Source organism: Maylandia zebra, unplaced genomic scaffold (genome assembly GCF_041146795.1).
Source record: "Maylandia zebra isolate NMK-2024a unplaced genomic scaffold, Mzebra_GT3a scaffold03, whole genome shotgun sequence".
Taxonomy (NCBI): Eukaryota; Metazoa; Chordata; class Actinopteri; order Cichliformes; family Cichlidae; genus Maylandia; species Maylandia zebra.
In genome coordinates, this window is record NW_027490033.1 from 485,749 (window position 1) to 512,719 (window position 26,971).

The following is a 26,971-nucleotide window of genomic DNA, read 5'->3' on the forward strand; positions in this document are numbered from 1 at the left end:
TTACATTGATGTTATTTATTTATGGTGAAACAGTGGTGGAATATCGCTGTTGCTTTCGTATGAATGACGCGGGCATACCTGCGTGGCCGCGATCTAATCCTGTTTACATAAAGTAAACCTGCTCTCCAGCAGGTTTACGCTTACGGCTCTGTTGCTATGACAGCAAGTCCCGGATGGGCTTCGGGGAACCGAACGATCCAGGATCACACGAAATCGTCAACAATCTCATCCAGCTAACTCACTTAGCGCGGTACGAAGAACAGGCCCCTGCTCTGTGTTCTACATATGATCAATACTTCAAATATCTGTAAACATCTCATCTTATATTTGTTGCACTTGGTCACATCTGTCTTTAAAAATAGATTTTTAATGTCACTGAGAGTTCTTTTCTACCTTTATTGATTTATTTTGGAATAAATTAAATATAAAGGTGCCAAAAACTGCCTGCAGCTTCTGCTCTGTGACAGGAAACTACTGTCAGGCTCAAAATGACTTCAGATTATTCATCACAGAGTGTTTATGGATCACAGGACACGTTACAGTTTTACAGCCTCACGGACATAAAACTCTTAAAGTTTGTTTCTGAAGGGATTTTCAGATCAGACCTGATGTTTCTGCCTACAGCCTGTTTACCGATATAATCAATATCAGACATCAGAGCAACAGAAACCTCGGTGATCAGGACGCCGGCACTGAGAACAGGAAGTGGCTCAAACAGTTTAAAGTCAGCCTGAAAGGAGTTTCTGTCGCCATTTTTTTGTCGTGATAAGGGCGGGTCTTACTGTGAACCTGCGCGCTCATTGGCTAATAACTTGAGATTGACAAGTCGTTATCCAATGAGCGCGCGGCTTCTCCCAACATAAAGTAGTTTCCTTTGAAAAACCAAAGTCTGATTATTTTTGCCTCCACTGACGGAGCCTGTTGTTCCCGCCACAGAGACACAGTAATGTCAGAGCGGTGTTAACACTCACCTGCCTCAGCACAGCTCTCACTCTCCTCCTGCTCTCTCAGCTGAACTCACTTCCTCTCTACTTACAGGAAACCAGCGCTCAGAGGAGCCGACCGGCCTCACGTTTCACCCACAGACACAAACAGCGTGGAATTATTTTATGTCATAAGAAGAAACATATTCATGTTAACGCTCGCCTGCCTCAGCTCCACCTTCCTCCTCCTGCTGCTCTGAACGGAGGATCAACACTTTCACTTTCACTGCTCCTCCCTAAACACAGAGGATGCTGGGACTTGTAGTTTTTACCTTGTGTGATATTTATGGCTGTGACACTAAATCACAGCATGAAAACTTCCTGCAAACATGTCACAGGCGATAAAAGTTTCACATTAAAGGTGAAGTTATTTTTCTGTCTCATGTTCAATAAACAGTGAGCTGGGAAAACTGAAGAACAGACTTCAGACGTTCCCTGCAGAGTTTCTGCTGCTCGGTCGTCTGCATGTTGCTGAGACTGAGCTGATGATGAAGCTGTGATGGGTTTATGGCACGTTTGGTTCTGGAGAAGAGTTTTACTGCCGGTGCAGGTGAAATGATCAGAGGTTACAGCCTCTGGTTAAAGTGGAGGCAGCGATCAGGACAGCTGAGCAGCAGAGGTCTCGAGGGTCCTAAAGTGTAAAAGCATCAGTGTTAGTAACACAAAGATCACAGAATGGGATCATCCACACAACACTAACATCTAAATCCACGGCAGGAACTCTTCCAGTGTCCTGAAAAATCTGTGTGCACGATGCTGAGATTAAAATCTGTCTGCTCATCTTAATGCAATATTGTGAAGTTACAATTCTTTTCTGTAAAAAGAATTTTCATTTTTGTATATAAATAAATGTTGATGTTGTGCTTTAGGATCGTGTGCTTCAATTTTACTTATAATGTGCCAAATGACTGCAACAGGCGGCTTAAGGCAATGCCATCCAGAGTAAGGATCGTGTTAGCCACAGTGTTTCTAAGATTTTTACCCCCCGTTACAATAACCTCAGTTCTATCTGAACTTAGAAGCAGAAAATTAAAGCTCATTATGTGTCTAAGACATCCCGGCAGTTTAACCAATAAAAGCGGGTATCATATGCATAGCAGTGAAAATGTATGCTATGTCTTCTAAAGCACGTATAATGTAAACAGAACTGGTCTTTGCACAGAAGCCTGTGGAGCTTCATAATTAACCTCAGTGTGTGAAGAGGACTCTCCATTTAATAATAGCTGTAATAAAATGTTCTGGCCAACGGTGTTAAACGCTGCACTTGGGTCTAGCAGGGAAGATTTCAACTTTTCAATATGAATGAAGGCTGAAAACTGATTAGATTAATGTCTGATGATCTTTTCTGTGCTTCTTCAAGTTTGTAACACCGAACATATTAAAGGATGATATAAGGTTCACAGGAAGAGTTTAATTAGACACACATTTACTATTTTTCTTTATACTCTTTCTTTCTTGACATGTTTAATATGCTTACTATCAGAGGAGAAAATGAACCTTGTGTAGTTTAAAAACTTTTTATTTAATCAAACTGTAATGTTGTTGAACTCTGACGGACGTGTCTTTTAATCTTGTCAACAAATCCTTAATCACCTAAATGTGCCATTTATCATCTTGTAAAATGTTCCCTCTGCTTCTGTTGCACATCTCCCCCGACACTCTCTGCTTCACCAGCCCTGTGCAGCTGGTCCAATCGCTGCCTCCTTAAACTGGTGTGTTTAAATCTCTTTACCTCTGTTGTGAACTTCACACAAAGTTTGTGGTAACAAAATCAAACTGAGGAGGATCTGGTTTGAAAAACACACACTCGCGAGACAAAATAAAAACAGACTGCTCAAAGCAAAAGCAGAGCCCTCACAGCTGGTAGCACAAAACACAGTGACAACGTGCGTATCAGATACCCTCAGTGCCAAAAGCATAAATATGAAAAAATGGGATCACCAAGAATACCCTAAAAATGGCATTGAGGGGGTGTTACAGTGAAATAAAATGAAACATTTTCATCTGAAAATGTTTCATTTTAGTAAAAACAATTCTCTGTAGTCAAGAACAACACCAACACAGAGAAGAAGAAGAGGGGGTCGTTTTACTACACATCATAAAAACGCAATCATTCATCTTCCAACTGTATCTTTCTGTTCTGGATTTAGAATCATTGGTTGTTTACTGATCTGTACTTTGGGAGTCACACTGTTGTGATACTGGGGAGAAAAGGGTAAGGTTTGATAGACTAAACCATTACACACAAAACTTGAAAAACCTAAAGAGTGTGTGAGACTGCTAGCTGTGTCGTTCAGCAATAAACTCATCTACAAATGTGTTAGTAAAGAGTGACTTGTACTTCTGTCCCATTAAGCAACGGTTTAACAAATTTCACTGCAAACTATAAAAGGAATCTGGATTTAAATAGAACATAGTAGTGCAGGAAACACTAGTATAAGGTGTCTATGGAACAAATCTCCTTCAGCGTTCAAAATGACCAAAGTGAGGCCTACAGGCGTTTCTCTCAGTTGGTTGTGTTCAGGGAAAAAGCAGCTAAATACACTGAGACTGCTCCACATTGTTAGTGAGTTAACTCTGGATATCTGTAGGTTTGTCAAACTTGGAGTGAACAAAAGCAGAAAACAGTAAAAGATGCAGACAGTGAAAGTCTGGTTTATTTCATGAACACAATGAAACATTTTCGGCAAAGTAGCATACATGATAAATAGATACACATAACACGGACAGTGAGAAGTAAAACTCATCGTCTTACCACATGTTATATTCTGTAAACTTAAAATAAACCACAGAAATGAGTGTTTTAAAGTCATTATTAAAAACATGAGTCAACATTACTGAAGTGACACTTTAACGATGCTTCACATCACCGTGTTTATGATGATAAAACATGTTCTCTCGTTAGTAGATGTCTGCGCTGACACTTGTCATGAAAATGTCCCGAGCCAGGGTTCCTCTTCAATTATCACTGATCATTAATAGGGTCACAAAAGATTTGTCACATTATCCCCATAAACAAAATGCTTTTATAGAAATCATTGTGACACAAATATTTAGATTCTTGTTTCACAATGTGCATGAACTCAAAATCTTTAGAGTTTCATATTTATAAAGTATCACAAAGAATACATTTATACCGTTGTATGAGCCACACTTCTTGTAAAAAACTGATTGGAAATGCGTTCGAGAAAAGCTCCTGCTGTGACCTTCCTTCTGTGAGGGCACACACACACACACACACACACACACACACACACACACACACACACACACACACACACACACACACACACACACACACACACACACACACGTGTCTATATACACACATACACAAAGCTGTGTAAAGCAACTATTGGCGACTGTCAAGCCTTTGAGTCGCCGAGCAGCTGAATAGGCGAATAATGTTGACGCGCCCGCTGTTTAAAACACAAGTCAAAGTTCCAGGTTAAAACTCCTTTATTTGTTATCAAATCCTTAAAATCGGTAGAAAAACAGTGATCAAAACATTCCAAGCTTGAGCGGTCAGCAAAAGTCGACTTCCCCCATCACCCACTCATTCACAAAAATTCCCTCAGGACGTGAACAGATGATATAGCAATCACTATTACCGACACCACGTGACCCAAAGCTACGCCTTATCCACAACAGCAACTATAAATAACGAATCTAAACGTATATACATAAAATACAGAAATGAATGAGGTGGAATGAATACTACAAATGTACATAAGGTGCAGCTGCAGTCTGGCAGTGGGAGCAGTGTGACAAGTCAAGTGTTAAGAAGGGAGATGGCGAGGGGAAAGAAACTGTTCCTGTGTCGGGTGGTCCTGGTCTGCAGGCTTCTGTACCGTCTGCCAGAGGGCAGCAGATCAAAAAGTCTGTGTGCAGGGTGTGAGGGGTCTGTGATGATTTTCCCTGCCCGTTTCCTGGTTCTTGAGCGGCACCCCCCTGCCCTCCATCCTGGATGGAGGGCAGGGGGGTGCCGATGATCCTATCTGCTGCCCGTACAGTCCGCTGCAGTCTGCTCTTGAACTTGAAGCTTTTGTTACCATACCTCAAACACATGTACCCATACCTTAAACAAAAGCACTGCTTTGCACCCTAGTTGCAATTATGCAACACACATGGTCCTGCATACTACACTCTATTTCACACATAAGACACTTCGTTCACAAAATGAAATTTCAGGGTGCCACCCTGGAAAACATCCAAAATACAAAGCACATCGGGTAATTGCAACCACTCAATACACACCTGAAGGCACGTACTTGAAAAACTGAACACCAATTAGCCAACTACAAAAAGCCCTCAGTTTAGCCAATTAAAGAACTTTGCAAGCATGGATGGAGGGAGAGCAAGAGGAGGAGGTCGTCGAAGAGGCCACGCACAGACCCATATTTCTGATGATATAAGAGCAACTTTGGTGGACCATGTCATCAACCATGGCCTGACTATGAGAATTCTCTAGAATGACTCGAAGACCTTCTGGGGCAGGACGCCAACGCCTGTTCACACAACAGCAGGAACTTGCCGTTATGGACCTAGTGAGGGCAGACAATGCCATCCGTCTCCACCAGCTACGAAAGCAAATACAGGGAGTGCAGAATTATTAGGCAAGTTGTATTTTTGAGGAATAATGTTATTATTGAACAACAACCATGTTCTCAATGAACCCAAAAAACTCATTAATATCAAAGCTGAATGTTTTTGGAAGTAGTTTCTAGTTTGTTTTTAGTTTTAGCTATTTTAGGGGGATATCTGTGTGTGCAGGTGACTATTACTGTGCAGAATTATTAGGCAACTTAACAAAAAACAAATATATACCCATTTCAATTATTGATTTTTACCAGTGAAACCAATATAACATCTCCACATTCACAAATATACATTTCTGACATTCAAAAACAAATCAGCGACCAATATAGCCACCTTTCTTTGCAAGGACACTCAAAAGCCTGCCATCCATGGATTCTGTCAGTGTTTTGATCTGTTCACCATCAACATTGCGTGCAGCAGCAACCACAGCCTCCCAGACACTGTTCAGAGAGGTGTACTGTTTTCCCTCCTTGTAAATCTCACATTTGATGATGGACCACAGGTTCTCAATGGGGTTCAGATCAGGTGAACAAGGAGGCCATGTCATTAGTTTTTCTTCTTTTATACCCTTTCTTGCCAGCCACGCTGTGGAGTACTTGGACGCGTGTGATGGAGCATTGTCCTGCATGGAAATCATGTTTTTCTTGAAGGATGCAGACTTCTTCCTGTACCACTGCTTGAAGAAGGTGTCTTCCAGAAACTGGCAGTAGGACTGGGAGTTGAGCTTGACTCCATCCTCAACCCGAAAAGGCCCCACAAGCTCATCTTTGATGATACCAGCCCAAACCAGTACTCCACCTCCACCTTGCTGGCGTCTGAGTCGGATTGGAGCTCTCTGCCCTTTACCAATCCAGCCACGGGCCCATCCATCTGGCCCATCAAGACTCACTCTCATGTCATCAGTCCATAAAACCTTAGAAAAACCAGTCTTGAGATATTTCTTGGCCCAGTCTTGACGTTTCAGCTTGTGTGTCTTGTTCAGTGGTGGTCGTCTTTCAGCCTTTCTTACCTTGGCCATGTCTCTGAGTATTGCACACCTTGTGCTTTTGGGCACTCCAGTGATGTTGCAGCTCTGAAATATGGCCAAACTGGTGGCAAGTGGCATCTTGGCAGCTGCACGCTTGACTTTTCTCAGTTCATGGGCAGTTATTTTGCGCCTTGGTTTTTCCACACGCTTCTTGCGACCCTGTTGACTATTTTGAATGAAACGCTTGATTGTTCGATGATCACGCTTCAGAAGCTTTGTAATTTTGAGACTGCTGCATCCCTCTGCAAGATATCTCACTATTTTTGACTTTTCTGAGCCTGTCAAGTCCTTCTTTTGACCCATTTTGCCAAAGGAAAGGATGTTGCCTAATAATTATGCACACCTGATATAGGGTGTTGATGTCATTAGACCACACCCCTTCTCATTTGCCTAATAATTCTGCACTCCCTGTATGTGTGTGCGTGTCCAGGGTTCAGCTGAGACAGTGTCCTTCGCCCTGCCAGGCTAAGTAAACAGTCTTCCAGCCAACCCAGGTGGCCTTGCATGGAATGGGAAGGAACAGACTCAACACAGTCGTTATCAGGGTGTTGTTCAGCTCCGACCTTGAGCCCACGTCTGGGGCTGAAGGGGTATCCGCATAAGTGATGGTGCTTTTTACTTTAGTGCGAACAGCTCATATGAATTTCAAAGCAGTTCTACAGTCCAACACTGGTCTCTCAATCTCCCGTTGGAGAGCCGCGAGCTTCGCCATACTTGCGTTCTGTGATGTTGTCATTCTTGTGCTCAAGGAGCCGATTCTGAGAACTCACGGCAGTGTGCCTCCCCGAGATGTCATCCAATTTGCGCCCAGAGATGTTATTCCGAGCGAGCCTTTCCGAGATGTATCCAGTCTGCAGTCAGAGATCTTATTCTGAGTATCCACAGCAGCCGTAGTCTCTCCAAGATCTTATCCGTGCTGACTCAATGAGCCCATTTTGAGAAACTCACGCCTCTCCCATCGTTCCAATCCCAGCGGGCAGCCTTGTGGGGGTTTGAACAGCCGGTTCCGCTTTCTCAAGCCAGCTCCGATCAGCCAGAACCCTGTTACCATGGTTCCGAATAGGTAGATATCTTCAGCACGCAGACTCACCCGAGCCCAAACTTCTCGTTGAGAAATTGCATTTAGGGACCAGTTTTCAACAGGACAATGACCCCAAACACACCTCCAGGCTGTGTACTAGAAGAAGTATACTAGATGGCGGCGCGCACAGACGCAGCGGCTCTATGCTCTCCACTTGGGTGCCTTTCTTTTTCGTTTCTCCACTTTTTCTTCTTCTTTTGTTTTCCTTATTGTGAAGCCAAATTTTCCTACAACCATCTGGAATTATGCAAGATTGGATATAACAGCCAGATCCCCATTACCAGTGATTATCAGAGGGTGCACAACATCCCCCCGGAGATAGCGAGAACATCGGGTGCTCCGTGGATTGTTATCGGCTCTGCCAAGAAACGCAGGCGGCGGAAGGAACGCAAACAAAAGCGGGGATGCCTGTCGGGCCTGCTGGCCAGGCTAAAGAAGCAGCCTTTCAAACCACCGCTCCCGAGCATCTTTCTGACCAGCGCACGGTCGGTCGTCAACAAAATAGACGAACTGAACCTACTTCTCGCCGCACAGCCAATCGTCCGTGACTGCTGTGTCCTGGTCGTCACGGAGACATGGCTCACTCCGCGAGGCTCCTGCCTACGACAGCCGTAACGCTCTGACAATCCATCAAGCGGTGGTAGCTTAGCAAAGTCGTACTGAAACATCTGACAGATTTTCGAGCGCCGTGCACATAAAATCGTTTCGAGGTCAGTAAACACAACCAGAGTTCATACATAAGGCACACGGGGTTATAAGGGGCTCTGTCGACTTTCAGAAAAATCAAAGGATTGATTTTAAGTGCGCCGTATTTTCCAAACAACACGGTAATAACGACGGCCCGCTAGCATGCTCTACCAAAAATAGTGCTTTGTTGTGTATCTGACGGACGAAAGCTAAACCAGTTCCACACCACTGAAGCTGCAGCATTTTTACAAACCAGTTCTGGTTCATCCGTTTCATTTAGCGATCCACTTTCGCTCTTCTCATTCTGCGTCATCATCCAATTCCACCTGTGATCTTGTGTCACCATTGCTCTCTGAGCTTTGTGTTGCTTCTTCTGTCACCTGACAAATAGGACATACATGACAATAAGAATAAAATGTGGAGCTGCTTCAGTGTGTCTGTCACTTTGTGCAGATCTTGACTGATCAGTAATGTTTGTAGGCTGAGTGCATTTTTAAAACAAGTTGTGCAAACTGCACTACAAGGTGGAATATTTGCAAAATCATAACTATGACCTATGAATACGTCAGTGCCATTAAGATGAAATTCTTGTGTCACCAACATTTTAACGTTAGGCATATAATTCTAACAGCCTCTGTAAACTAATATCCTGGCTGCTCGAGGCTGCTGTTTTCTCTGACAGCTTCACTTAGATTAGAATTAGAAACGCTGCTCTGAGACTGAGAGAACTAACAGTGCTGCATGTTGTGCTGTTAGTTTCCAAAACACGTTATTCATGGTTACATACAGTTTTAGACTGATGTGGGCCAAAGCCTAGCATAGCCTGCAACGTTATTGTGACGGACACATTTTATGTGTCAGACCCAGGACCCTGAGCAGTTATGGACTAATATTATAATGTATGTATTTTGTATTGCTGTCCCTCGTTCTCCCTGCTTGTAGACGTGTGTGTGTGTGTGTGTGTGTGTGTGTGTGTGTGTGTGTGGCCCTGGCAGGTGATTGGCCACACCTGCAGCTGATCAGGCCTGTCGGAGGAGCTATTTGAGAGTGTGGTGGAGCTCTCTCCGACGCTGGATCATTGCGTGGCTTCACGTCAGTCTCTCGACCAGTTCCTAGTTTGAGTCTGCTGCATTATTGTGTGTCTGACGGCTTCCTCTCTCTTATGTCCCCAGGAGTTACGGGGAGACGAGAGGACAGCGAGCACGGGGTGCTCATCACGGAGAAGCGGAGACAGGAGCACTAGCACTGGGAAGAGGACACGTCACGGGAGTCGGGAGAGCACGGGATTTATTGTCATGTCTGTCCATCGCTGTAAATAAACGCACTGCTTGTACATAGAGCACCGCGCCTGTGTCCTCCTTCCCTACACCCCCACGGTCTGCCAGCCAGACCGTGACATTATGAGTGAACTTGGCTTTAAGTGACTTACAGGTTTCTCTGAAAAATACTTTCTTATATCCAGGTTCTTCCTCTTTGCTGCCGTCCTCCTCTCCTCCTGGGAGCGCAGGCTTGCCGCTGCTAAACCTCAACGGAGCTCCCTGAAAGGTTCAGCCAATCACATTGGCCATATTTGTCACATGAGGTAGGACTCCAGTACAGGACGTAATTTAACTCTTTCGGCACCGCTGGGTGAATGAGACGTTGACAGATCTTTTTTTTTCTTCTTTCTATCAGGTTTGCTTTTCTTTACTCGAAGAGATCAAATTATTGGTGAGGACAATTCAATAATCGCTGGATATTGGTGGGGACATGTCCCCTCCGTCCATGCCAAATCGACGCCCTTGCCCGAATCGATTCAATCCATGATTCGATTCGATTCGATTTGGGGAAATTTTGCCTCAGACAGTCAGCAATATTATAATTTAGATCATACACCCCCCCCCCCCCCCCCCCCCCACACACACACACACACACACACAGCCTTATGGGTACAGTAGTCTCCTGCTACACCTCCTTTTAGCTAAAGACATACTTCATAATGACTCACTCAGCTCACAAGAACAGGAATGCAGAGCATTATCAAACGTTAAAATGATACACATCTCTCACTTGTTCACTTACATTTAAACGAAACACATAATTGTAAACATCTCTAACAGCCTAAGCCAGCTTTGAATAGGGCCTGAATGGATAACTTCAGAGAATTACACATCCAATCTTACACGAGGGCTCACCGCTCGACCAGATCTGGTAACAGTCCCTGTTGGTGTGAGGTGGCTCCTATTTCTCCTTAGAAAACCTGTCTGTCTCTACCACATAAGATCTGGGAGCACTGGCAGGTCCAACTACTGCTCCAGTGGTTCCTTCAGTAGTAATCCACACCTTCTGTCCTGACTCTATGTCTGCGGTTGTAGTGTTTTGCCTGCTCACGCCTCCCCTCCTCATCCTTCTCGCGAAAAGCCTGTAGGTCGGGCCACTTTGGCACCAGCTTCGCAGCAGCTTGTGGCAGAGAGGTACGCAGGTGTCTCCCCATGAGCAACTGTGCCGGTGAGAGCCCATGTTCCAGTGGGGTGGCCCTGCACGCTAGCAGTGCTCTGCTGTAGTCACAGTCCTCTCAAGTCTTTAATGGTACGATCAGCGCGTTCTGCCTCCCCGTTGGCTTGGGGGTACCTGGGGCTGCTCGTTTCATGTGTGAACTGGTACTCTTTAGCAAAGTGCTTGAACTGTTCTGATGAAACTTGCGGCCTGTTGTCCGATACCACAGTCTCGGCAACTGCATGTCTTGCAAAGGCCTCTTTTATAGCATTAATAGTGACCTCTGCTGTTGTGTCTCTCAGTTCAGCAAGTACCAACGACCAGATTTGGTGTGTGGTAGTAACAGGCAAATGAACTTTTGTTTTTTAATGATTTGAATATATATGAATGCTTGTGCATAAATACACAAACAATACACATATGCTTTCATGCTTTCAATTGTGTAATTTACGTGATCTAGGTCAGCGGTCTCCAACCTTTTTTGCACCACCGACCGGTTTATGCCCGACAATATTTTCACGGACCGGCCTTTAAGGTGTCGCGGATAAATACAACAAAATAAAACTAGTACCGGTACCGAAAAAGAAGATTTATTCATAACACACGTGAAAAGACCCAGGAAAACCGAGTTAACGATAAAAACGATAACAAAATAACGCTGAAAAGCGATAAAAACCCTGAAAACCAGACATTTCACACCTGAGCCTCAACTCTCGCGGCCCGGTACCAAACGACTCACGGACCGGTACCAGTCCGAGGCCCGGGGGTTGGGGACCGCTGTTCTAGGTAGCTCTGTTTTGGAAGTTCAGTTCAAGCTAGAAATGTGCTTTGGAGTTTGTACGTGTTTTGTCTCTAGGGGCCACCACATATATTTCTATTTACATTCAGGTGACAGCAATCCATGGATGGTTTCGACATGCAAGAGGATATTTTCCCCGGTGCCCAGCGGGAGAAGACACTGCTTGTGATGTCGATGAGGTCCTGTGGCCAGACCCCAACAGACGGCGGGATCCATGAGCCCACGTATGCACAATTGTCATGATTTTTTGTGTGTACAGTATAGTGTTTTTTCTATTACTGTATTATGTTTGTGTTTTGCTTTATCTGAATTCATGGTGCTGCAGTGGACAATATTGAGTAGGCCTATTTGCTTTTTTTGGTTGTTTGTGTCTCCTGAAAATGTGCCTTCAGAATAAACAATGACAATGAAAGACTGCAGTGTTTTATATGAAGTAGACTAGTGTGTCCCCCTGATCTGATCTGCATGTGATGCAAGTATGTGTCATTTTGTCAACAGAGTTACATTTTGACAGAGGAATGTTAGGTTTTGACAGCAGAGTTTCAGTTTGGCACAGATGTGAATGGTATATTTTGATGTGTCATGTTTACTTGTGTTTAGAGTTTTGGCACAATGAGCGACGTTTTGCAAAATGTGTTCAAGCAACGGGCAAAAACTGTAACATGTTTTTCACCAAAGATTTCAGCAATTATAAAAATTCAACTCAAGCTATTCAGCTATTAGCATTCACACTGCATTTTCTACAGGAAGTACATTTTATATACCAGTTTCAGTTCAAAGTGCATTAAAAATAATAAATAATTATTAAAAATAATACCATCGATATGTTACTGCACTACACTTACTGGACTTGTGGAAGTATTTTGAGAACCATAAGAGATTCTTACAAATGTTTGAAAGAAAAAAAATCTTTAACATAGCTGGAGACTCGTGTAGAAATATGAATGAGTTTATAAAGTTTCTGTCATGGTGTGCTGTGACAGGCAGGTAGTAGGACCCAAACACAGGACTCTTACGTGGAATGAAACTTGAATCGGCAGCTTTTATTGCTGGAAACTCAGGTGGACTCAAGAAACTACAAACTAAGAAACAAGAACTAGGAAAACAAATCAGGAACTATGAACAAGAATCAAGTAAAGAACACGGAGGAGAAAAAACACCCAGCCCACTGAAAACTAAGGAAACCCCCAAAAAAATGAAGAACAATCATTAAGGAACATATTTACATATTTAGAGTTACTGCAACACCAACACTGGGTCACAGCTTCAGTGTCAGTCGGTGACTTTTGGTCTGCAACAGCAGCAGAACAGACTTCTCAGTCTTTTGAAGAAGCCCTTTTTCTTCTTCTTGCTCTGACGGTCTTCGGACTTCATGCTGGCTTCAGGTTCTGGAAAAGGTTCCTCAAAGGGAACATCAGGAACCGGCCCAATTTCAGAACAAGATCCGTTGATCATATGATCTTCACCTTCAACACAGGATTTGGACTCGCCATAGGGTTCCTCACAGGGAGCGTCGGGCTCTGCAACACTTTCTGACAGAGCTCCTTCGATCGTAAGGTCTCGAGTACTCAGACTGGATGCCCTTTCAGAAAGAAGTTCCTCACAGGGAACGTCGGGCTCTGCAACACTTTCTGACAGAGCTCCTTCGATCGTAAGGTCTCGAGTACTCAGACTGGATGCCCTTTCAGAAAGAAGTTCCTCACAGGGAGCGTCGGGCTCTGCAACACTTTCTGACAGAGCTCCTTCGGCTGGTGGAACATTTGCCACTGAAAGGCCGTCAGAGGAGCGCTCACCATTTGTGCTCTTCACATCAGGACTTGAAGGGGGCTCAAAGATTTCACATATCCGGATCCTTGCTATATCAGCAATGGTCTTCAGCAACAGGGGTGCAAAGTTTGCAACTTGGATAGACAGAATTTCTTCAGGAAATTTCTGTCTAATCTCCGTCAGGATGCTGTCGACCAGATCGTCTCGGATAGAGCGGGTGAAGACGGCCTGTGTTTCCATCGCCGTGAGGCTCTTGGAGACACGATCTAAAGTGGCCTTGGTGACACTGGTGGAGAGGATACTTAGACTCTGGGAGGCCATGTTTAGGAGGGGACGAGGAGGAAGCTCCCAGAAGCCCTGGAGAACGCGGGGAACTACCTCGACCACTACCTCCTGCGCGGTGAGCAGTTTGCTGTTAGGCTGTTCCTGCTGCTTCTTTTTCAGGATTTCAACGTAATCCTTCACCGCGCTGAGGAATTTAGGTGCTCTGTAGAAAAACATGATAAGAGTTATCTGTTAAACATATTCAAAGCATCATTTAAATATTGAAACACTGTAGCTGGACTGTTAACCCTGTAACCACCTTTGTATCATACATGAGTTTCTGAGACCTCGATCTCATCAACATGATCAATACTTGCTATAATTTCTAAATGTTGTGGACAAAACTCTTTTTTAGTCTAAAGTTAACATTGTCGTTAACACAAAGTTGCCAAAAACACCCAGTGTATCAAATGTGATACAAAAAATAAATACACAATAAAAGTAAATCATACACAACATGACATAGCAAAGAACTCATGTGTGGCTTTTGTTTAAAGGGTTGATAAACATCTCAGTTCCAAAGAATCTGAATTTTCTGGCTGTTTTTTGATGGGTTGGGTCTTACAGGGTTAATAACTGTATGTTACATGTGACTCACTGAAATTTAGGAGGTACGGCCTCTGGGAACTGAAGAAGCAACCTGGCTTCAAATTCAACGTCCCTCATTTTATTGCTGACGTTCACCGCCCACACCTGAAACAGAAAACACATTTACAGTGCGCTCATGTGTAAAGGTTATGTGCACGTAATGAAAAAAAAGTCTTGTGGGTTTTCTCGTCTTACCAGCCTTAGAAGAGGTTTGGCTTCCTCTTCGTCAAAATCCTCTAACTCAAACTCCCACAGCCTTCAAAAGAAAGCAAAGCAGAGGTTTTCTTTCAGCACTTACACGTCATCACAAACAGACTTTCAGGTGTGACAGTAACTCACTGCTCTCTGAGCGTCTCCCTGCTCTTCTCCACCAAAAGATCTCTCAGATCTTCAGCAGTGAGGTTCGGTGGAATTAGATCTTCCTGCTGAAGTCTGAGAAACTCCGTCATTATCGCAACCTAAAAGTAAAGGAGACATTTAATCACCACCACTCTCAGGTCCTCAGAAATGACCTGATATTTTCTGTCAGCTTTGGTTTGCATGAATCTGGGTCTAACCTGAGCCTTGTAGCCCGGAAGATACCAGCAGATCTTTACAGCTGTTTCATAAATCGGTGTGTTGAACAACACCTGTCAAAGAAATAGCAATTTAGTCATTGTTACTTAAAATGATTCTCAGTTTGTCAACTTTTAAAACGACATCAAATTCTTCAAATGACTGAAATGCAGTAAAAGCAAAAGCGTCACATACCCTGATAGGCTTATAGATTCCTTGACTCTTTTCCATTTAAACGTGTTCAAATCAAAGTCAGGAAGAAAAACGTCAACTGCTCTCCAACGATGGCGTACGGGGGATCTGGACCTGAAAATGCTCTCAGCTCGGTGGTCTCGCACAGATGAGCTCTTTTGACAGTCTGATGTTTATTTATGAATGCAGAATTTCTTGAGCAGTCACCATGGAAACTTGATGCAGCTTCATGTTGTTAAATTAAAAGTAAACACTGTGTATTTTGCACTCCACTCCACTAAACTTATCATATAAGTAAATAAAGTGTGGGTTAGGTCCCTCCTGTGGAAAGAGCCACACAAACCGATGGATCAGAAAAGACAAAGTCAGCTACAGCATGCCTTTTCATATTATGTGCCTGCTTATCTCCATTTCTTTACAGTAGATGGGAACTTTTGCAGTAAAGCAATGGCTTACAAACAGTGGACTGTGGACTAATGCAGACATCTGAAGCCTGACAGCAGCTGGTATATACACAGCTTTGGACAAACTGGCCCTTTAAACAGCCCAGAGGAAGAAGAGACCTCTGCGTTATCAGTGCAGCCTAAAGCACAATAATAATAATACTATTAATATGATTTTTAGAGCAATAATGCCCCAAATAATGAAGTCATTAATTACACATCCGTCATGCTTCACAGGAGGTCAGGAGTGACCGATGAACGTGATGCTACATTAGAGTCTGTCCTATGAGTTCAGCAGGAGGAGGTGAACCCACAGCTGGGACCAGTTCTCTAGTGGGTCCAGTATCATACTTGTGTTCATCCTGGTCTGAACCTGGTCAGAAGAACTGACTTCACTTTTGAAAATTCAATACTTATAAAAGGTAACCCCAAACAGTCTACAACGGCTGTTTTCTGTCCACCGAAGCAAATTTGATTGACGAGGTTTTTGTACCTTCACTTCTCCAAAAAGCAAATAAAGAGATTAAACAAAGATTTACTGAACGACCGTCAGAATTCCCAGAGCTAACGTAGATCGCTTTATGCTCTTGAGTCAGGAGGGATAAGAAAAGTGACTGCAAACATTGTGGAACGATTCATAGCGTTTGATTGCTTGTGTGAATGTATTAAACAGGAAACCAGGAGCTGCAGAAACCCAGTAATGCTGAAGACGCATGCGTGTGCGTTTATTACAGGTTTTTCTGAATGCTTAAACCCTAACTGTGATTCTTACAGCACAATTCCTAAAACTATTGACACTTATAGCAAAACCACTCACTGAGTGTGCAAAACTAAAAGCACAAACACTGCTTTGCACTCAGTTTGCCATTTTGTAACACACACTTTGCAAACCTGTAGCTACAATCCACTGCACAGCACTCTTTTTGCAGAACTGTAAACACAACTCACTGCTTTGCACTCAATTTCCAAATGATCAACGCACTCCTAGCAAAACTATACACATTTATGGCCATTATTTACACTATTTTGTCAACTGTCTGGCACACTGCCACATGTGAAAGCTTTTTTAGATAATTAGTTCACTTTGCAATCAGCCTAAGCACTATGATACAGGTAAGCTCTGTGTGTGGAGTACAATGGAGGGAGCAGGAAGAGTGAGAGGAGGCCGAAGAAGAGGACGTGGAGGTGAAGAAGTAGGATGAAGAGGACGACAAGGACAAGGAGGAGCAAGAGGAGGACGAGGAGGGGGGAGAGGACGGGTAAGAAGAGTAAGAAATAGAATTGCTGATGACATCAGAGCTACAATAGTGGACCATGTCATCAACCGTGGAGTGACCCTGAGGGAAGCTGGCCAACGGTTTTTTTGGTTTTTCTCAAACTTAAGTAACTGAAACCTTTCATTGAACTACAGCAGAAACAGATTGGAAATGCCAAGTTATTCTAACACTAGTGGACTTGTTAAACAAAACATTTGTTTCACTTCTTTCTCAACATGCAGCACCATTAAGAACAGTGGACCAGCATAGTTGGTCTGCATGAGCACACTTACTGCAACAGTTGTACATGCTGAAACTGGTTGCTGGCAGCTGATGTGAAGAAATGTCTGGACACATCAAAAGTTTTCTTTTTCTTTTTTTTCCTCCCTTGGATAACATACACATGGCAAATAAAAACATGTAACTAGGGTGACGTGAAGTGTGTATCATCAGGTTTAACTAAAATATAATGAGGCTGTCCATCTGTGAAGTAATTGTTCCTTCAAAAACCACTGTGACAACAGATTTTATTTCATTCATTTGATGGTTTTCTATTCTGTATACTGGAACTTTTTAATAGCCCCCCTGTCCACACATCCTTGACATGAGACTTTCTGCAGAGTTGCACATGATGAATGCACACAAAACTTAAAGTGTTGCTGTCATATTTTTTTGGATGTGGTTTGTTGTCATAATCAAGAACGTGTCTTATTTTTTTATTTGTTTTGTTGCTGATCGGCCATTGGACTGCTGAGCCTGCAGTGAACAGCCAGTCACTGACTCTTGATGCTAGAGCAAGGACAACTGAGCTCTCTCTCTCTCTCTCTCTCTCTCTCTCTCTCTTTTAAATAAATAATACGTTCGAGCTGTTTATGTTTTTGACTTGTTATGGACTATGACTGGCAATGGGAGGGCTGGCGGACTCATATTATGGAGGTGGAGGGTAGACACATTTTGTGTGCAAGAGACCACATACTACAGTGGTGATTGACACAGACTTCAATGGACATTTAGGTGAAGGGAACAGAGGTTATGAGGTGTTGGGTAGGTGTGGTGTTTAGGAGAGAAATCTAGAAAGACAGATGTGGGGCAGATTTTCCAAGTGGAAATGGCCGTGGTGCACACATACTTCAAGAACAGGGAGGAACTTGTAGAAATATATGAAAGTGGAGGAAGCTGCACACAGGGCAACTAAATATTATGCAGAAGGTGAAATCAAAAAGACAGGAGACAAGGAGGTGTCAGGGAGAATGCAGCTATGCAGCATCAAATGGTAGTTTGAAGGATGAGTTTGGACATCAAGAAGAGGAAGTGAGTGAAGGCAGAGACATGCAGGAGTATAAACAGGCTCTGGGTAGTAGGGAAGACTTACCAGATGGCTGGGATAGTACAGCTTTATTGAGATAAACTGCCAAGAAGGGGTTTGACGTCTTCTCTGCACAGAAGAAAGGGAAAAAAGAAAAGTGATTTTGAAAGTATTTGAAGGAAGAGATTTACAAAGAAAAAGAAGTGTAGTTAGTGAAATGAAGAAAACAGACCAAGAAACTGGGAGGCTAGGCATGTAGCAGAAAGAGGTGACAAAGGAAAAGGCTCAGTGCCACGTATGTGAAGCTGGACCCCAAGGAAATGAGGGAATGACACTTGCTAGGCAGAGAGTGAGTTTGAATGGATGTTCAAACCCAAAAACAAAAAAGATATATTCACATAACGTAGATTGAAAGAAGCTGCAGGTGGCACAGCAGCTTTAATGTCTTCCAGACAGGAAGTTTTGGAAAGAAATATCATCATTTCCCAGATTTTACTATCTTAGTGTTCTGTAACAAAATCACTGTTGTGCGCATGGTGTTAGAGATGATGATGATTACAAACAAACTTAATGTGCTAGTCGTGCTTTTCTTGAGGGATTTGTCCTTCGACCAGTTTTCATGTCATTGGAATCATTTGTATTCACTGATTCTGGCACTTATTTCATCAAACCAAACTCCAAGTAAATACTTTCGGCTTTTTGGTTTTGTCAAACGAACTAATGTAAAGAATGCCTGGCTGTGCACTACACCACGCAGTGGGAATTTGTCTTCTCCAGTTAAATTCAGGATTAACTTGCTTTATAACACAGACCTCAAAAGTAACCGTTATAACCCCAAACACAAGAAAATGTGATCTACAGCACAGTGAGAACTGGCAACGCTTATCTGGAGGGGTCAGAGTGAATGAACTGGACACCTGTAGAAGCAGGATTTGATTTCCACTGATTTCCTTTCCGATCTGATACCAAGTAAAATTCAGGGTGGTATCGACGATACTGATCTGATACCGATACTCTGAACAAAAACTTATTTTTTTTACTCTATCTTTTATTTTATCTCAAATTATAGCGTCGTAATGATCACAGGACATCAGATTACTTGTTCTTATCACTTAATGATGCAGAATTATCATATAGAAATGAAAAACCTGAAGTTGTGGCTATTTGTTGCCTGCCTGCAGCATTAAAGGACTCCGTGAGAGACGTCTGTCTCGCCCTGGCAGCACCTCTCCCTCTCCTCCTCTTCAGTTCGCCTCAACATACGCTCGTCATATTCTGTGATATGATTCACTCTGAGGTGTTTGACCAGGTCAGCGGTGTTACCACAACACCTCACATTCTTGCCACATGTATGGCAAACCACGTCTCAGCTGTTCGTGGAGGTAAAATACGTCTGCACATGACTCTGTTTACGCTCAGCCATTGTTGTGAGTGTGCACGCCAAGGGGCCGGACACAATGACGGGTATCGGAGGAATCGATATTTCAGTATCGATCCGCACATCACTAGTTGAGATACGTTTTAAACTGGTCCAAAAAACAAATGCATATTTTCCCGAACCACTGTTCCTTGACTAAGGTGGGTAACGTGATGAGGTCAAGGAAGGGTGTGACGGAGATTTGATTGAAAAACTTTGTCGTCCGTTAAAGTTTCACGTTGGCTTTTTCATCTTGAAAGCCCTCTCTGCTCGTGTCCAACCCGTGTGAACAATCACAGATGTGAGAAATGTAAACAAACCGTCCGCAGAACGCTGATCAGGTTATTTTAAGCGCAAGAAAACAAAAACGTTGCGCTCACCGTCGGCGTCACGGACGAGGCCTGGGGGTCCGGGCCCGTCCACAAAGGTCATTGTAACACAAATCATACGATTGCTAATGAAAATGCTATAAAGCTACATCGCAGATAAGTCTCTGGAGTAACAATCAAGGCCATGTTAGTTATTTGATGAATAGTATCTGTGCCACTCATGGCGCATGACTGAGGAGGACGTTGACCTCTGCAAGTCAGGAAAGTCTGCTGCTCATTGTATAAATATGAGATTTTTTTCAAAAACCAGCCATCATCTCGGAGGCTGACTCCAAAGTACCATCTCACTTCAAACTTGCAAAACAAGTCGAGTCGATGCGAGCGCACTGCTTGTTTCTAGTTAGTCTTTAAGGATGACAGCATTAGTCTGCTCCTTTGTATGAAATAAAGTGAGTCGAGTCCATGTGGTCTGGCACCCACCCACATTTCTCTGCTAGTGATCCATGAGGACTCCACCTTGTTGCCAGTTCTCTTGTGTGGAAGCTTCAGGAAATGACAGCTTCACTCTGACGTGTGTGAGCTGTGTGAGGTCTGTGGTTAGAAGTTTACAGTGTTTGCTCTTTGTGTCGTCTGTAATATGCTCTATGGCTTTAAAAAAATGGCCACATGTTTCTGTAGCTGAATTTGTCCATCTCTGACCTTCTGAGACTGTATTTTCAAACAGGGACGTTCTGACTTTTCTTCACCTTGTACTTCATTCTGCAAATGTTTTATACTCTATTAGAGTTATTACATTATTCTGTTATGCTATAAAATCAACCCCCATATAAGATCGTACTTAAGAAATACATTTAAAAACCCTTCCTGTGCAAATAACCCAAGTTATCTAGAAGAAATAAAAACTGCACCGCAAACCAAACTCAGGTGTTCGACCTGTTGAGCTCGGGAAACTAACTGGTGTTTCATTTTAGTGAGTGCTTTGTTAGATTCCTTCATTTGAACCAAATGAAGTTGATTAAAGTTGATGCACTGATGTGTTTGAAGTGTTTTGTTAGTTGCGATGGATCTCCTGCTGTCTTTTTTCCTCATTATTAAAAGAGGATTTCTTTGAATTTCAAACATCCATTTCCTGTTTATCTGGTCCCGGGTCACAGGTGCAGCAGTCTAAGCAGAGAATCCCAGACCTCCCTAAACAACCACTTCCTCCAGCATATCCAGGACAATACTGAGGCATTCCCGGGCCTGCTGAGAGATATAACCTCTCTAGTGTGTCCTGGGTCTGCCCTGGAGACTCCTCCTCATGGGACATGCCCCAAACACCTCACCCAGGATATTTTTAATGAAAACATCACAAATAAGTCGTCAGGTCTGATGGTCACATTTGTGAGATTCAACCACCATAAAGCAGAGATCACACAGGACACACTGTGTAACCCTCAGCTTAGGTGTGTTCAGGACATTTGCTTGGAAGAAGCCGTCTGTGGATAAATCCTGCTCTCCACCTCAGCTGTCAGGTTTATCCAGAGAGCGGCCGTCCTGACTTCCAGCAGCCCCACAGTCCTCGTTTCTAATAAACTGGCATCACTGAAATGAACTGTCTGCCTCGCTGTTCAATAATCTGCTCTTTGCCAATTTCCCAGCAGAAGCTTCCACTCATATCAGCATTTTTCTGTGATTCTCACATGAGCTAAACATAAAAAGCTGAAGCCAACCTCAGAGTTCCCCGTAGTGAGGAAGAGTTTCCTCTGAGCCACAGCTGAGTTTGATGCGTCCACAAAGGAAGACTGACGGGAGGACAGACTCTGGGAGAAAGGCAGATATTAAAAGATATGAATACAAAGTACGCTGCAACAAACAGGACAGCAGATTATGAAGAGCGGTTAGACCTTCATGTGTCAGTCATTGAAATGTGATCAAAGTTACCTGTTTGACATCCTGATAGAAGAAAATCAGCTTCTTGGATCCGTTTGCAGCAAATAATTCATGGATCAGACTGAACTGGAAGAATCAGACATTAATGACTCAAAGGTTCAACTCTGAGGAAGGATCACGTCTCTGAACTTACTCTGTCATCAGAGACGATGGCGTCTTCCACCGCCGCCTCCTCCAGGCTGCCGGCGTCGGCCAGCCTGCTCATCAGGTATTTATGTCGGGCATCCAGAGCTGCCCGCCGTTCCTCCTTCACGGCTCTCGCCTGTTTGGCTACTTCTCTCCTCGCCTCATTGGACAGCAGCATCGTCCTTTTACCAGACACCTGGAGAAACATCAGCTCAGTCTACAGACGCAGAGACCAGTGAGAGCTTGGCCCAAACATCTGCAGGTTTCTGAGGACCACGTTTGACCCTGACTGGAGGCATCGATTCTGAGTGTGACTGCCTAAACTGAGCTACTGTCCCCCCTCCACTGAGACGTTGTCCTGTGATGTGTCATGGGGGGAAGTGTTCCTCACGGTTGGACTCGTGAGAAGTTCAGTCAGTTTATTCAAACTTTAAAAAGACGCATTTTCAGTCTCTGGATTTCAGCAGAAACTAATGTGAACACAGCACTTTTTGATTGAGTATAAAAGGATGAAAGAGTCAGTGATTAGTAACATTGTTGCTGACTGATGCTGTTGTAGAGCTGTCTTTGGATCCTCACCTTCCTGGAAGCCTTCCCTGGATTGCTCATATATCATTAACTTGTTTGTGTTCAGTAGAATCAGGTGTTGTGGATGCAGGTCGTAGCTGTGTGAGGCCTGTACAGTCAGCGCTGTGTGAGCGCTGTGTAACATTAGCTTAGACTTCTTTCTGTTGTTATCATCCTTCAGGTTAATGTTGTTTTCATTATGCATCACAGGAAGTGTGGGTGGCTGTTAGCCTCACAGCTCATGGAGAGTTGCTGCTGCTCTGCCTCCTTTTTGATGTTTCTGCTCTTTGTGGCTTTGTGTTACTTTGTGTCGTGTCTGAAACAAAGTGAGTCCATGTTACTAACTGTAGTCGGCTCTCTGTCTCGTGCACAGCTGACTGTTGTCTGAATGAAAGTGTTTTTGTACTTTGTGTAATCTGTTGGGTCTTTGAGCCCTTTTTAAACAGCATATGAGCCATATGTATGTGTGTATATGAAAGGTTGTTTGTAATACATCAAATTGTTGCTTATTCTAGAGCTGCTGCTGTGCCTGATTGGTCTACTCGCTCGAAACTGAAGGTTGACTTGATTCTTTTGGTTTTTTACATTTTGTCAATAAACCAACTTCTTTATGATTTGAACGGCGTCTCTGACGTGTCACAGGCCTGTCAGCTTTCTTGGTGATTGGTGTAGTTTTGAGCTTCATGCTCTGGCTGTTGTTGGGTTTTCCTCTTTCATATTAAAGCTTTTGTCCTACATTTGGCTCTAAAGTCTAATTCTAATCCCAGCACTGTGTCTGGGTGTGTGATGCTTGTTTTCCTGCTCTTTCTCATGAAACAGTCACAACATTCTCAGTCCAACTTTCACTCTTTGCTGCGTTTGCTGCAGCTGCAGTGAACATGGTGCCGTTTGCCTTTAAGAAAGTTGTGCACAAAGGCTTTTTCTCTAGCAGACAGCTGTGTGGCTAAAAGTCAGATCATTTTTTACCACCTCAGTCACACTGGACTGAAACAAGAGTGAAACTAGGAAGAATCAGAGTTTGTCCAGTGACTGCACTGATTTTCTTCATATTCACAAACTGATTCTAAGTAGTTGCATCAGCTAATCACCCGGACACTGAGCGTCCAACACGCTCCCTGAAGGGAAACGATTACATCCTCCAAACAATCACAATCTGTCTCTGAACGACTGGAATTATTCTCTGATTTGTCAATAACTGGAGTTTATCAATGCAGACACGTTGCCAACATGATGAAGTCAGTCTGAGTCGCATCTCTTTGGCTAACTTAACTCAAGTGGTTGCCGACTATTCTGGTTCTATTCCCATATAACAGCAGGGTTGCTGAGCACCTCTGTCACTCTGCACTTATGTTCCCAGTTCTCTTTTGTGGAGGAATTTTCCAGGAATTCCTGGGACCAGCTTTCCATGAGAGACCCGATCAGGAGCGACTGTCCTGGACACTCCCAGCATCACAGGGACTCACAAACCCGTCTACCACAGTGAGAAGACTGATGGTCACAGGCCCACATGTAGCTTTAGATCACACGTGTGCACTTCCTGTGGTCACTGCTGTAACTCTAGACTCACCGAGGGGCCAGTGGTTGGTGAGGCAGCAGCAGCTGAAGTCATGTGACTAATGGCTCTCAGCTTCTGTCCTCCTATTCGCCGGTGTCCTTCACCTGTCACACCTGGTCAAGAAAGAGTGAGAATGTTCAGAGCTTTAATGGAAAAGAATATTATTACATATAAAAGGCCTCTAACAAGTATTGTAGTGTTAATCAGGATGAAGTCCATCATGAACACTTCAGAGTGGTTCAGACAGTCGGTGTTTCATCCACAGAGCCTCCAGTCTGCATATCAAAGGATCCTGAGGAATGACAGTGAACCCCGAGTTCCCCTCATTACATTCATGTGTGTGACTGTGAGGAAAAGGTGATTGTATGAACGTGTGTGAGCGAGTGAATGAGGCTTGTATCAGAGTGGAGATAATGTCAGCGGCACAAGCTGGACGCTGCAGGTGTCACATGTGAATCTGTGCATCAGTGTCTGCACCTTTGTGGAGGTGAAGCTCAGGAGGTTTGGATTTGTTCAAAGCTCTGTCTGCTCCATCTTTCTTTCCCTCAGGCCTCTCCAGATCAGGAAGGAGGTCCTGTTCTCCTTCTCCCTCCTGGATTTCTGGATCCAGGGAAGGATCAAAGTCTCTCAGCCCAGCATCAGAGCTTCTGGCTGGGGGAGGACTGGAAGTTTCAGCTGGAGGCTGAGAGCCTGGATCTGCCATCTGAGTCACAATTCAAATATTCTCAGTAATCTCAAAAAGCAACAGAAAGGTGCCATTTTCATGAGCAGTGGGTTATCCAGCAGTTTGATTCATGTCAGCAGCATTTAGTTTGTAACTGCTGACTCACCTCTGGCTGTGTCCTGCTCTCAGGGTCACAGTGGACACTGTACCTTTGACCGAAGCTGCAAAGACAGTCAGCAGGGGTCTGGATGCATTCAGCACCACGTCCTTGTTGGGCAGACACCTTCAGTGACAGGACAGACAGTCCAAAGTAAGGAGACGTGGGACACAGTGAAGACACAGAAACAGAAACCAGAACTATAATCACAAAACAAACTCAGAAACATAAAGAGTGAATCAGCTGATTCAGTGTTTGTGACAAAAACATGGATCCTGGTTAATAACTTTTATTTGTTTGTTTCTGTATTATTTTGTGTATCGTTCTTATGAGCTGTTGTTTTGTCAGTGAAATATTATTTCATTGTTTTAAGCTTTTTGTTGACTTTGAAGTGCTTAAGTTGATATTTTTGAACATTTAATTTGTTCGATTATTGTCGAGTCGATAAAACTGTCAAACGCACAGCTGCTTCCAGCATGGCCGGAGGAGAGGTGGCCGAGCAGACGCACAACACACACAGCTCACAGGTTTGCATTTCTAGATATTGCAGATGTTGCAGAAATTGAGAGTAAAGAACTCAGAGATCCAGCGCTGTCTCCTGCCCCTTATTTATACACCACAACACAACGACAGGCGTAACTCACACAAACGGGTAACATGAGGCTCAGATGCTTTGGACGTGTTCACATATACTGGACACAGAATGATGAAGATGGAGCTGCAGGAAGGAGGAAAAGAGGAAAAACACAGAAAAGATTCACAGATGTGGTGAAAAAGGACACGACAGCTTCTGTTTGTTCGTTTGGTTTTTCTTTATTTGGTAAAGATTCAGAAATAAAGAGAAGATCACATGTTTGAATATTATATTAACGTTCTGTAATTACAACAAGTTGTAAAATCTTTCCAGAGTGAGACAGAGACTGTGCAGAGACTGTAGAAGGACAGAGCAGCAGCAGAGCAGTCCAGATACACTGATGATCCTCTGTCAGATCCAGAGGGACACACAGGGCTGATGCTGGACTCTACATTGTGTCTGACAGTGGAGCTGTTCTCAGAGCAGTTCACTCTGCAGCACTGACAGTCATCTGCACTTCATTCCTCTGTCAGTCACTGCTGGATGAAGCTCTCCTCTCCACCTCCCAGTAACATGGCCCAGTCAGAGCGTCTCTACACACAAGCTGCTGCTGCTTCAACCTCTCTGGATCATCAGGACACAGCTGCTCCTCTCTCAGCACACACACCGTCCTGTTTAATGCCACAACCTCCACCTGCAGAGAGAAGGAGGAAGAGCAGAGGAGATAAACGAGTGTTTCCAGAGACTCTTCATCAGCTGTCAGTCAGTGATGCAGCACATCCAGTATAAGGAGCAGCAGGGACGTCAGTGCTGGGACTGTACTAGGACTCATTGTTGCTTCACTTTTTCTAATCTTTGGATTTTTATTGAAGTTGCTGAAAATGTTTTTCCCTCCTAGTTTGAGTTTGGACTTTCATTCATTAGAAGAACCTTGGTGTGTCCACTCTGAGCTCTGTAGGAACCCCAACAACAAGCCCAACAATCCAGATGGACGGTTCCAGCTGTTAACTGGAGGAATTCCATCCAAACATCTGCTCTCACTAAATTCTTCCTCACCTACAGACTGTGTTCTTCACTGCTTTAAACTTGGAAATCAATGCAGTCATTGGTCTGCGTGCTGCTTTGTTCAGAGAGCTGATTGGCTGTTGACAGTGTTTGATCAGAGCATGTCAGCCGTTACTATGGTGACCATAAAGGTGAGAAACAGGAAGTGTTTGTGTCCAATCCTGAAGCCTGTCACCGTTCTCCTCTCACAGCTTCACTGAGAAGCTGCAGCTTTACAGGAAACACTGGATCTTTGTTTCATACTGACTGTGTTTAGTACAATACTGCTGACAGCACCACCCACTCACTCCATCACTCTACTTACACCAGAGTCTCCAGTCTGTAGTCTGGACTCTGCTGAAGATCAGACAGCTGCTTCACATCTGGATCCTTCAGGTTGTTAAGTTGTAGGTACAGCTCTCTCAGATGGGAGGGGTTGGACTTCAGTGCTGCTGCCAGATAATCATAGCTGATCTTTGACAAACCACAGAAACTCAATCTGTATAAAGAATGAAAGATGTAAG

At 43.8% G+C, this 26,971-nt stretch overlaps 2 protein-coding genes across 3 annotated transcripts in view; both read right to left on the reverse strand.

Annotated features, from left to right (window-relative positions):
- Positions 1–26,971, reverse strand: part of LOC112432436 (protein NLRC3) — a 3,307,575-nt gene that overhangs the window by 411,882 nt on the left and 2,868,722 nt on the right. The gene's annotated exons all lie outside the window — the stretch shown is intronic.
- Positions 12,837–21,627, reverse strand: LOC112431879 (uncharacterized). 2 transcript variants are annotated; one of them, XM_076881185.1, is made up of 8 exons: positions 21,541–21,627; positions 18,149–18,211; positions 15,081–15,398; positions 14,888–14,959; positions 14,670–14,788; positions 14,526–14,586; positions 14,341–14,435; positions 12,837–13,905 (listed from the first exon to the last, which is right to left on the reverse strand). In XM_076881185.1, the coding sequence occupies exons 3-8, from the start codon at positions 15,114–15,116 to the stop codon at positions 12,924–12,926; spliced, it is 1,365 nt and encodes a 454-aa protein (XP_076737300.1). In that variant the 5' UTR covers positions 15,117–15,398; positions 18,149–18,211; positions 21,541–21,627; the 3' UTR covers positions 12,837–12,923. The 2 variants fall into 2 exon arrangements, with proteins under 2 accessions (XP_076737300.1, XP_024656394.2); XM_024800626.2 differs by lacking the exons at positions 18,149–18,211; positions 21,541–21,627 and having other exon boundaries at positions 15,081–16,653.

Bases quoted from the DNA above. Each gene is read 5' to 3' on its own strand.
- LOC112431879 (XM_076881185.1), bottom strand. From the start codon at position 15,116: ATGGAAAAGAGTCAAGGAATCTATAAGCCTATCAGG. The intron at 14,960-15,080 runs GTATGTGACGCT...TTTCTTTGACAG, and splicing joins GAATCTATAAGCCTATCAGG to GTGTTGTTCAACACACCGAT. The intron at 14,436-14,525 runs GTAAGACGAGAA...TTTCTGTTTCAG, and splicing joins CCAAACCTCTTCTAAGGCTG to GTGTGGGCGGTGAACGTCAG.